This window comes from Myotis brandtii, unplaced genomic scaffold (genome assembly GCF_000412655.1).
Source record: "Myotis brandtii unplaced genomic scaffold, ASM41265v1 scaffold1289, whole genome shotgun sequence".
NCBI classification, from domain to species: Eukaryota; Metazoa; Chordata; class Mammalia; order Chiroptera; family Vespertilionidae; genus Myotis; species Myotis brandtii.
In genome coordinates, this window is record NW_005354543.1 from 118,204 (window position 1) to 131,316 (window position 13,113).

The following is a 13,113-nucleotide window of genomic DNA, read 5'->3' on the forward strand; positions in this document are numbered from 1 at the left end:
CCCGGCCACCCTAGGGTTGGGTCGCACACGGGACGCCCGGGCAGGCTGGCTGATCGCTGCTGCCCCTCCCGACCACCCTAGGGTTGGGTCGCACACGGGACGCCCGCCACCCCGGGTCACAGATAGCAGGCCCGGATGGCGGCAGGGCAGGCGGGATGGCGCTGTCCTGTCCTGTCTGCAGTATGCAAATTAGCTGCCATCTTTATTGGCAGTTAATTTGCATATCATGCTGATTAGCCTATGGGAGGCGTAGCGAAGGCACGGTCAATTACCATGTTTGTCTATTATTAGATAGTAGATAGGATAGTTCTCATAGGTGTGTCTGACTCTACATACAATGTTAACATTATTTGAGGTATTTTTTTATTACTTGCTTAACCTGTCTTTATTATTCTTCTCGGTTACAGAAACTGCTGTGAATTTTCATGAGGTTTCTTTATGTTTTTTTTCATTGTAGGGATGACAGAGGAGAGGGAGAAGCAGCACTGATTCATCCAGCTGTAGGTAACAGAACAGACTGTGACAGGCAGCAGAGGGGACACAGAAGTGAGAAGAGAAAGACCCAGGTGTGTATGTAGATGGGAGCAATCAGAAAGACCAGGGAGAAAGAACAACTGAAGGTGAAATAGGTTTCAGGAGTTCCATGGTGCAGGAGTAGGGACAGAAATAGAGAAAAGGGGGGAAAGAGCAGGGGAGAGGGAGGCAGAACATAGGAAAAGTCCAATCAGCGTGGTTCAGTGGTGGAAGGTGGCCCTATGAACCAGGAGGTGACAGTTCCATTCCTGGTCTGGTTTTTAGGCTTAGTCCCCACTGGGGGGCTTGCAGGAAGCAGCCAATCAAGGAGTCTCTCTCATCATTGATGTTTCTATCTCTCCCTCTCCCTTCCTCTCTGAAATCAATAAAATATATATTAAAACAAAAACCAAAAACATAGGAAAAGACAACATTGAAGAGAAAGGAAACAGGGAGACAGAAACTGATCCATAGATAGAAGTACATAGTAGTGGGAAGGAGGGGAACCCTGATTTGGGTGAGTGGTGAGCTGATGGGATGTGGATGGTTAGGTTGTGATATATCGGCTTGTGGCTTATATGTTTAATTTAACACGCGAATTGTTTAAATGGATTTGAATAAGAATTACAGATCTCCAATTTATAAAGCTTATGAAAATTTTATAATTATTTGCTTCCCTTTGCAACCTTAATCACATAGAGGGAGAGACTGGTTTGTTCCTATGGGCCCCTTGTTATTTCCTGGGAATGCAAGAAGGAGGTGACCTGGGAAAAGAGATGACTGAGTCTGATGTTTTATGAAGGAATATTAGAAGCACTGGATCTTTTTTTCTCTCCCATGGATTTGCATTTTGTATCTCTGATATTTAATTCATGTAAATAGTCGTTAACTTCTGAAATTACCATTGTTGACATCTCACAAGCAGCTCTTATCATTCTTTTGTTAATATAAGGCAGTCTCTCCCTTTTTAAAGCTTTAAACCTAGAAGTCATTACATTAAAAAGAAACAACCTAATTGTTTTTGGTTTGAAGTATATTGTGTGTAGTTCAGATTCTGAGCCCTGCATCCTTTCTACTGTTTATCATATGTGGAAACTTCCATTGGTACTTAGTCAGTAATTTGAGGTGATCTTAGTGTGCACTTAGTAAGGATGTCAATGATCTTAATAGTCAGAGTCTCGTTCTGTGAATTGGTCTAATGTTTAGCTCCTCTTTCCTTCCCTTTTTTTGATTTGTGGACTTAGTGTCTATGAGCCACAAAGGAACTGTTCCCCTAAGTCCCTCTTGTCCATTCTCTGAAACTATTGAAGGATGGACTGGATTGAACTGGAACTTGATTCCCACAGAGCCCATCTATTCATGGTGAACTCATTTGATGAGCATATTTCAATAGCTAACTTTTCCCAAAGCCTTTAGCATGAAGATCTATTCTCTGTAATTCCCTGGGACAAGAGGAAGGAAATCTGCCTGGGAAACCTGCACGTGTACAAGTTCCTGCTTCAACCCGTCCCACTACCCAGAGGTCTCAGGGCTGCTGGGTCTGATGTCTGGTACCTAGCGCTACTGAAAACAGCTCTGGGGGAGCCACGCAGGCCCCAGGAGGGAACTAGTTAAAGATGCTATATCATAGGTCCCAGGGCAGGCTTTTTCAAGGGAACAAAAAGGTGTTGTGTTGTGTTTGGGGTTCAGCAGAGCAGAACATGCTCTCATTGTTATAGGAGTTTGTGGAAATCTTTTGAAAGACAAACACATGAAGATAGAATGAAACATCTCACGGTTTGGTCTCCATGTAGGAGCTCACTGTTCCTGACTCTCTCCTGTGACAAAGGACAGGAGGGGGTGACCTTTCCCCCCTTTCCAGGTCCTTCTGACTGTGAGTGTGAGATGAGCTGATTAACAGGCTGTGGGGACGCCTTTGAAAGTACATTCTGTGACTCCTCAACATAGTGTCACCTGAGGAAACATCCCGACCCCGATCAGGACCAGGACCAGGACCAAATGGCTGCTTCTCAGGTAAAAGATATGTCCTATGTCATAGGCTATGTTTGCTTTTTCTCCAATATCTGTTGATATAGTTCTCGTTCCCTCCCCACACCTGTGTCCTCTCGCCTTCCCCTGTTATAATCTGTCCTGTTACCCACAGCTGGCTGACACAGTGCTGCTTCTCCCTCTGTTCCCTCATCCCAAAACCCTGCACTCAATCCCTCAATTCTTCTCCTTGAACCAGTACCTTTCCAGGTCCTTCTGACTGTGAGTGTAAGGTGAGCTGATTAACAGGCTTGGGGACGCCTTTGAAAGCACATTCTGTGACTCCTCAACATATTGTCACCTGAGGAAACATCCCCGACCCCGACAGGACCAGGACCAGGACCAAATGGCTGCTTCTCAGGTAAAAGATGTGTCCTATGTCATAGGCTATTTTTGCTTTTTCTCCAATATCTGTTGATACAGTTCTTGTTCCCTCCCCACACCTGTGTCCTCTCTCCTTCCCCTGTTATAATCTGTCCTGTTACCCACAGCTGGCTGACACAGTGCTGTTTCTTTCTCTGCTCCGTCATCCCAAAACCCTCTTTCTGTCCCTGCACTCAATCCCTCAATTCTTCTCCTTGAACCAGTCTCTCTGTCTGAAGTGCCTCCCCCTTTGTTGCCCACACTTCTGTTCACCAGGACCCCTCTCCCTCTCAACTCCCCTTCTTGTCTCTGGGGCTCCTTCCTCTCCTCCATATTTCTCTACTCGACCCCGACAGGACCAGGACCAGGACCAAATGGCTGCTTCTCAGGTAAAAGATGTGTCCTATGTCATAGGCTATTTTTGCTTTTTCTCCAATATCTGTTGATACAGTTCTTGTTCCCTCCCCACACCTGTGTCCTCTCTCCTTCCCCTGTTATAATCTGTCCTGTTACCCACAGCTGGCTGACACAGTGCTGTTTCTTTCTCTGCTCCGTCATCCCAAAACCCTCTTTCTGTCCCTGCACTCAATCCCTCAATTCTTCTCCTTGAACCAGTCTCTCTGTCTGAAGTGCCTCCCCCTTTGTTGCCCACACTTCTGTTCACCAGGACCCCTCTCCCTCTCAACTCCCCTTCTTGTCTCTGGGGCTCCTTCCTCTCCTCCATATTTCTCTACTTCTGATGTTCTTGCCTTTCCAGGTTGTTTTTCTTTCCTTATTTCTTTCCTTTTTTCTTATTATAGTCAGTGTCAGTAGTTTCTATATTTCCCTGTCTCTCTTTTTTTTGTTTTTAAATATATTTTATTGATTTTAGAGAGGAAGGGAGAGGGAGAGAGAGATAGAAACATCAATGATGAGAGAGTATCATTGATTGGCTGTCTCCTGCACATCCCGAACTGGGGATTGAGTCCGAAACACAGGTATGTGCCCCTGACTGGAATCAAACCCGGGACCCCTCAGTCCGCAGGCTGACGCTCTATCCATTGAGCCAAACCAGCTAAGGCCCTGTCTCTTTTTTAATACATGCTTTTATTGATTTAAGAATGGGAGGGAGAAGGAGAGAGAGGTAGAAACATCAATGAGCAGAGAGAATCATTGATCAGCTGACTGCTGCATAATGCCCACTGGGGATCGAGTCTAAAATCTGAAGTGTGCCCTGACCAGGAATGGAAACCTGCCCTCCTGGTTCATAGATCTACGCTTTACCTCCAAGCCACCCTGGCCGTGCTATACTTCTCTCCGTTATTTCAGAGTCTTCTCTGCATTCATTTTTTTAAATATATATATTTTTTATTGATTTCAGAGAAGAAAGGGAAAGTACAGAGAAATAGAAACATCAATGATGAGAGAGAATCATTGATTGGCTGCCTCTTGCAAGTCCCTCACTGGGGATTGAGCCTGCAAACCAAATATATGTCCTTGACCGGAATCGAACCTGGGACCCTTCAGTCTGCAGGCCAACGCTCTATCCACTGAGCAAAACTGGCCAGGGCTCTCTGCATTCATTTTATGCAGCCTCTCCAAGGTCAGGAAGCATTCCTACCTTTAATTAATGACTTTCAAGTACTCAGAACATCCCTTTTGTGACAAATCAACCTGGGAAGGCAGCCATGTCTAACATCCCTATTGGGATGGGGTCAGAGGCTCTTGTGTCTTGAAGAAGGGAAATATAAGTTTTAGATTCAAGTGGCTACAGCATCAGCTCTTGATCAGGGGTAAGAAAATGCACATTTGAACATCAACCTATGAACCAAGAGGTCACAGTTCGATTCCCTGTCAAGGCATATGCCCAGGCTGTAGGCTCCGTCCTCAGTGGGAGACATGCAGAAGGCAGCCGATCAATGATTCTCTCTCATCATTGATGTTTCTATCTCTCTCCTCCTCGCCCTTCTTCTCTGAAATCAATAAAAACATATTTTTAAAGTATTTTAATAAAAGAAAAGCAGCAGGGTTACTGTCTGCCAGGAAGAGACAACTTGAAATGCAGACATCCTCTTAAAGGGCCAATGCACAACATTTCGTATGCAGCCATTCACCTTGGGTTCCAGCAGAAGGAAGGCAGAGTGGACTAGAGCTGTGTGAGCAGAAGTCAGCGTTGGGGGCTCTGGGGTTAGAACTCAGAAGGCAGACACCCTGCTTGCCTGTACTAAGTCGTTCCTTCATGCTGAGGAGGTCATCTTTCTCAGGCAGACCTTTGCTATTCAGGCAGTTTTTGCCTGGGGGCTGGGGTGGGCGGACAGTTGACTCACCCTTACTCCTTACTCCACCCTGTTGAGATTCTGAGACCCATTTCTGAGAATAACAATTAGTCTCCAGGTAGAAGCAATTGCCCCACCCTTTTGGAAAACCTCTCATCCCACCTGTGGACCATTGCCTGAGGCTACTCAAGACTAAAAAAAAAAGAAAAAAGAAAGAAAGAAAATGCACATTTGCCGTAACCAGTTTGGCTCAGTGGATAGAGCGTTGGCCTGCAGACTGAGGGGTCCCAGGTTCGATTCCAGTCATGGGCATGTACATTGGTTGCCGGCACATCCCCAGTGGGGGGTGTGCAGGAGGCGGCTGATCGATGTTTCTCTCTCATCGATGTTTCTAACTATCTCTCTCCCTTCCTCTCTGTAAAAAGTCAATAAAATATATATTTAAAAAAAAAAAAGAAAATGCACATTTTACTGCTCAAAATAGCTCAGAAAGTTCTGAAAGATGAGTAAATAGTAAATAGAAGAGAGTTGCTCACTAGATTAGTACGAAAGACTTAATAGGTAAATATTCCATTAGCTTACAGAACATGAGAGGTACACATGGATTGACACTTGCAAAATTTAGTGTTTATTTGTGATCATTTCCAAATAATTCATTATTGATGTATTTTTGGCAGTAATGTCACAGCAGTGACATTACCGTTCGTGTGACTCAGTCACCTGATGTCCATTGTTCAGTCCACATGATATGTTTATTTCCAAATAATTCATTATTGATGTATTTTTGGCAGTAATGTCATAGTGGTGACGTGACCTTTCGTGTGCCTCAGTCACCTGATGTCCATTGTTCAGTCCACATGATGTTCACATGGCGGAGGTACTCCTCTCACTGTAGAGTTAATAGTCTCCCTTTCTGCCGAAACCGGTTTGGCTCAGTGGATAGAGATAGTCTCCCTTTCTCAGGAAGATGGGTGTAGTAGGGATTGAATGAAAGTTGTGCAAAGACCATCACTTCACATCTGGAAATGTCTCTCCTTAGTTTGCGTTTGCTTTGGAAAATGAAGGACTTACTTTTTTTTCCTACAGATCATTGGCTTTTTCATAGGAGCTATAAACAATCAGGCCTTGATTCTTTACATTTTCATTATATTCTATACTCCCATCATGGATATACCCTATATGATCACTTTTTGTATTTTCTAGGAAGTTTCCAAGAATGACATTATTAACATGTTTAATTTCATTACTAGTAAATTTCTACGAAATAGCTCTCCACTAATGATACATAAAAATTTTGAAAGAATTGTACTGATAAGAAACATTAGTTCCCCCGGGCTGGTGTGGATCAGTGGTGGAGGGTTCGATTGCTGGTTCAGGGCAAGTAGTTGCTGGGAACCTGTGGTAGGCAGCCAATCCATGTGTCTCTGTGTCACTTTCACATTGATGTCTCTCTCTCTCTCTCTCTGTGTCCTTGTCTTCCCTCTAACCTCCCTGCCTTCCACTCTTTTTTTTTTAAATATATTTTTATTGATTTTTTACAGAGAGGAAGGGAGAGGGATAGAGAGTTAGAAACATCGATGAGCGAGAATCATCGATCAGCCGCAACCAAGGCATATGCCCTGAACCGGAATCGGCCCTCGAGTCCCAGGCCGATGCTCTATCCACTGAGCCAAACCGGTTAGGGCCTGCCTTCCCCTCTTGAAAACTCAACTCTATGTAAATCCACATGAGGATTTACAACCACAAAAAGGAAACAATGGGTCTACCTTGTTTTGTATCCTTATGTTTCTCTCCTTATTGTGTTTATAAAACACAAAGGGGATCATACACAAATAGATTCATGAGATTTACAGAATGACTAAACCATCTTGATTTCATAGTTGTAAAATGTGTGTCTCTGTGCCTAAATTGGTAACATTATTTCAGCTATTTTTTCTTTTTTTCTCAAGTATGTTTTTATTTCAGAGATGGAGAGGTAGAGATAGAAATATCAATGATGAGAGAGAATCGTTGATTGGCTGCCTCCTGTACACCCCACACTGGGAATTGAGCCCACAAACTGGTCGTGTGTCCAGACCGGGAATCAAACCAGTGACCTCTTGGTGCATGGGGCAGCGCTCAACCACTGAGCAACACCTGCTGGACCGGGCAGAATATTCTTGTTCTAAGATTACTCAGAGTAAATTTCCAACTAGTATTGTAGTTCCTATGTGTCCTATTCCATGAGAACTGAATTTCATTAACAAACCCTTTTAGTTCAAAGTTCTATGTGAATTTTTTCTTGTGTTTTCTTTTTCTGTGTATTCACAAGTATGGCACATGATGCGGAAACATTGGCATCACAGGTAAAAAGTGAGCTTGTGACACGTGGAAACACAGTCCCCATCTCAGAACCTGGATCAGAATCTGTGTCTTTCCAAAAGTTCATTTAGTTGTGGTCTGCTTCACACTTGAGAAGAAGTCCATATACTTCCAAGCCAGCGTGACATTTCCAGCTGAAAAGTATACACTACTGATCCTTAACGATGCAAACACAGTACTCAGAAATCCATATTGCCTGTGTCCATACCTTATTTTTTTACCTTTTTAAAATATATTTTTATTGATTTTTTTAGAATAAGGGAGAGAGAGAGAGAAAGAGAAACATCAGTGATGAGAGGGAATCATTGGTCAGCTCCCTTCAGCACATCCCATACTGGGGAAGGAGCCCGCAATCCAGGCATGTGCCCTTGGCCGGAATTGAAACCTCGACTCCTCAGTGCATAGTCGGACACTGTATCCATTGAGCCAAACTGCCTAGGGCTATGCCTTAATTTTAAAGTTTATTTTCCTGTAAAGTAAAATCTGTACCGTGGATTTGTGGACATGTGTCATCCTCATTTGTCAGTGTTCGAAATTGCATCAGAGAATGTTATAGAGCAAAGTGATATTGATGATTCAGGATACTCCCTTAGGTCCAAACCTCTTCTCCTGGCACTGTTTTCATGTTGGGTGACATTATAAACTCTTCTGGTGACCTCTTGGTAATGTGTCTTTTCTTTCAGGAACCGTTGACCTTCAGGGATGTGGCCATAGATTTCTCTCAGGAGGAGTGGGAATGCCTGGACCCATTACAGCAGAAATTGTACCTGGATGTGATGTTGGAGAATTACAGCAACCTGGCCTCCCTGGGTGAGGATGACTTCCTTCCTGAGTTCCTACTCCACCTGAAGCGTTTCGTTTCCTTTATTATTTTAACATCTCTAAGGGACTTCTTTCTGTGTTAGATTCTTGCTCTCAAGGAACAAATTGGGCCCTAGCTGGTTTGGCTGAGTGGAAAGAGCACTGGTCTGCAGACTGAAAGGTCCCAGGTTTGATTCTTGTCAAGGGCCAATGCCAGGGTTACTGGCTCACTCCCCATTAGGGGGCATGCAGGAGATGAGAGAGAAGCATTGATCAGCTGCCTCCTGCACACCCCCTACTGGGGATGAGCCTGCAACCAAGGTACATGCCCTTGACCGGGATTGAACCTGGGACCCTTCAGTCCGCAGGCTGACGCTCTATCCAGTGAGCCAAACCAGCTAGGGCTATATATATATTTTAAAAGGAACAAATTGAGGTCCTTGGAATAGAAAAGAAAGGCTTTGTGATTTATGTGAATTAGGAACTCAGTGTTTGCACACGTTACATGTCGTCTACACTAATTAATGTACTATCAGAAAATAATATTTTAGAAAATCATTTTCTAGAATATTCCAATATTCTACCATGTCTTCTGTCCAGAGGACAACCTGGATTGGAAATGGGAAAGCCTCTATCAAAATTCACACTCCATTTTCTTTTATTTTTTGATTTTTTAAGATTTTGTTGAATTCAGGGAGGAAGGGAGATTTAGAGAGAGATAGAAACTTCAGCTGGGCATTAATTGATTTTTTGTATGTGCCCCGACGATATGTGTTCTCTGCATAAATTGCCAGATATGGAATCACTATGTTTACTGGGTACCTTTTGTAAATATTGGAAAATACTCCATCATGTTTTGTTAGTGGCTGCACTAGTGTGTTTATAATCTTGCTAACAGTGCATCAATGTTCCCATTTCTCCACTTCTTTGGTAATAATTTTTATTTTTAATTTATGGATGATTGGCATCCTGTTAGGTGTTTGGTGGTATTTCATGGTGGTGTCCATTTACATTTCTCTTATGATGAATGAGTTGAACATCATTTAATATGTCTATTGGGCATATTTATGTCCTGTTTGGGAAATGTCTATTAAGGTCCTCTGCCCATTTTTCAATCATATTGTCTTCTTGGTATTAAGTTGTGTGAGTTCCTTATAAATTTTGGATCTTTAGCTTTTGAGGATGTAACGTTGCTGGACTTTTGTTGTTGTTACTCGGTGATTTCTTTGGTATGCCAAACTTATTCTCTTGTAGTCTCATTTCTTTATTTTTTAGCTTTTTTGTTATGCCTGAAAAGATACACCCAAACCAGTATTTTTCAGAGTGATGGTAAAGTTCATACTATGCTTTCTTCCAATGTTTTAAATGCTTCAGGTCTTCTATTTTAGTTGTTAATTCATGCTGAGTTCATTTTGATTCATGGCCTATGAACGGGATCTAGTTTCATTATTTTTGCATGTATCTGTTCTGTTTTTGTTGCACTACTTGGTGAAGAATCTGTCTTTACCTATTGTGTGTTCTTGCCTTCTATCTTACAGATTAGTTAACCATATAGCTTTAGACATTTTAAAATTCTTTTTTCATGTTGACTTGTAAAAGGTCTGTATATATTATAGATATTAACTGCTTATCTGATAATATGCTTTGGAGGCCTTTTTTCCCATTTTACTGCTTGTATTTTGAATGCACTGACAATTTGCTTTAATATGAAGTTATTTTTGTATGGGGTTTAATGCCTTTTGACTATTATGTTTTGTTTACCTTTCCTTTTAGTGCTATAATAAAAAATCAAATATTATACAAAGTTTTCTTTATGACCTAGCTGGATTGGCTCAGTGGATAGAGTGTCACCATGTGGACTGAAGGGTCCTGGGTTCAATTTTGATGGAGGGCATATGAGCAGGTTGCAAGCTCCATCTCCAGTAGGGGCCATGCTGGAAGCAGCCAATCAATGAATCTCTTAATGTTTCTCTCTCTCTCTCTCCTTCTCCCTTCTTCTCTGAAATCAATAAAATATATTTAAAAATAAAAACTAAAACTTTAGTATACCTCTTCTTTTAATATATTGAGTTATTATTAGCTTTATTTTTCAATCTTTTATCTATTTTGGGTTAATATTTGTATATGGTGTTTAATAACAGTCGAACTTCACTCATTCTTTTTTGTAAAATATATTTTTATTGATTTTTTACAGAGAGGAAGATAGAGGGATAGAGAGTTAGAAACATCGATCAGCTGCCTCCTGCACATCCCCTACTGGGGATGTGCCCGCAACCAAGGTACATGCCCCTGACTGGAATCAAACCTGGGACCCTTCAGTCTGCAGGTCGATGCTCTATCCATTGAGCCAGACCAGTCAGGGCTTCACTCATTGTTTTACCTGTACACATCTAAGTATCTCAACACTATTCGTATATGTGAAAATATGCTTTACTTCTTTTGTGGTATAGGCACGCTTGTAGAAGATTATTTTATCTCATGCGTGAGAAGTTGTAAGTAGGCTTTTATCCTACAGTGCTTCTTTTTCATAGTTGTTAATCCTCACATGAGCACATTTTTTCCATTGCTTTTCAGAGAGAGTGGAATGGTGGGAGGAAGGAGGGTAGAGAGAGAGGGTAACATCGATGTGAGAGAGACACTTTGACTGCCCCCTGCTGCTCACGCCTCAACCCAGGTGGGGTGGGAATTTGCAACTTAGGTATGTGCCCTTTAAGGGGAATTGAACCCGCAACCCTTAAGTGCACAGGATGATGCTCTAACCCTGAGCCACACTGGCCAGGGCCTACCATGCTCCTTTATTTACCCGTGTCTTAATGTGTAGATGATACTTTTGGATAACACCAGTTTTGAAATATTTTTTTAAATCAGAAAGTACATTGCCTTTAAGTTTATACTGTCTCTCCCATGTTTTGGTTCCTTGGTGTCCTGTGTCATTTCATACCAATTTTAGGATGAGGTTTGCTAATTTTGTGAAAAGTGTCATTGGGACGTGAATAGTGACTGCTTTGAATGTTTATGTCAACCTTGGGTACTCGTGATAGCTTATACTGTTAGCATTCCAATTTAAGGTCATTGCATGTGTAGTTCATTTATTGAGTTCTTATTTAATTACAACCAGCACTACTTTATACTTAATTTTATTGATTTTAGAGAAAGATAGCAATGGGGGGGGGTGGGAGAGAGAGAGACATACATTTATTTCCCCACTTATTTATGCATTCATTGGTTACTTCTTAATGTCCCCTGAGCACAAATCAAAGCTGCAATGATTTGGTATCAGGACCACACTGTAAACAACTGAGCTACTTGGGAAAGGCGAGAATATCCTTTTCTTATCTGGTGGTATAGGCACCGTGTTGAAGATCTTTAGTCCCTATTCAGGAGGATTTCTATGTAGGCCTTTTATTCTACCTTGCTTTATTATTTCACATAATGTCTGTATTACAGGTTTTTTATTTTTGGCTTATAATTTTTTTTTTTATTATTGATATCAGAGAGGAAGGGAGAGATAGAAACATCAATCAAGAGAGAGAATTATTGATAGGCTGCCTTCTACATGTCCCCTACTTGTAATTAAGCCCACAACCCGGGCATGTGCCCTTGACAGGAATCAAACCTGGGACCTTTTAGTTCACAGGTCGGCGCTCTATCCACTGAGCCAAACTGGCTAGTCCTGTATTATAGTTTTTGATAACAGAAGCTTTGAAGTATGTTTTAAAATCAAGAAGCCTAAAGCCTTTAATTTCATACATTCTTTTCACTATTGACTTGGTTACATTGAGCCCTGTGACATTCACATGAATTGTAGAGAGATTTTCTATTTCCACCAAAAGTGTCACTGGGACTTTGATAGGGATTGCTTTGAATGTTTAGGTCACTTTGGGTACTAATAACAGCTGATATTGTTAGCATTGCAAAGTAGGATCATGGAATGTGTTTTCCAACTTACTCTTGTTATTTGATTACAGCCATCAATGTCTGTGTATATGTTTTTTTTGTTAATCCTCACCCTATGGGTTTTTTTTCCATTGAGTTTTAGGTAGTGTGAGAGGGAGGGAGGGGTAGAAACAGAGAGAGAGAATAAAATATCGATGTGAGAGAGAGACATCGTTTGTTTGGCTTCCTCCCACATCCCAAACGGGGTTGAGATCGAATCTGCAGCCATTTGCTGGGTGGCCCCATGCTCTAACCACTGATACTGCAGAGAGCAGCCAGTAGTATTTTATACTTTACAGCATACAAGTCATGCACCTTCTTAAGAAGTAAACTGTTAATATTTTATTTTCCATTATGCTGGTAATCATGTAAATACATATTTAATTTGTTATTCTATATTAATTTCTGTTCCTCTACAGGGACACAGCTAACTTCATTGATTGGTTTTATATACCCTGTTTTGAGAAAGTAATTATATACTAGGGGCCCAGCATACGAAATTCGTGCATGGGGGGGTGGTCCCTGAGCCCGGTCTGCACCTTGCACCCTCTTCAATCCAGGATCCCTCTCACAATCTGGGACCGCTGGCTCTTTACTGCTCACCTGCCTGCCTGCCTGATTGCCCCTAACCACTCAGCCTGCCAGCCTGATGCACCTAACTGTGGCCTGCCAACCTGATAGCCCCTAACTGCCCTCCCCTGCCAGCCTGATTGCCCCTAACTGCCCCCCCTGCCAGCCTGCTAACTGCTCTCCCCTGCCAGCCTTTTCACCCCTTACCTCCTGTGCCTCAGCCCCCGCCACCGTGATTTTGTCCAGAAGGACATCCGGAAGATGTCTGGTCTAATTAGCATATTAC

The 13,113-nt window shown here is 42.2% G+C and overlaps 1 protein-coding gene across 1 annotated transcript in view; it reads left to right on the forward strand.

Annotated features, from left to right (window-relative positions):
• Nucleotides 1-13,113, forward strand: part of LOC102248581 (zinc finger protein 420) — a 102,153-nt gene that overhangs the window by 54,725 nt on the left and 34,315 nt on the right. Inside the window, 1 exon segment of the mRNA XM_014534320.1 lies at nucleotides 8,204-8,330. Coding sequence (XP_014389806.1) covers nucleotides 8,204-8,330 — 127 coding nt within the window.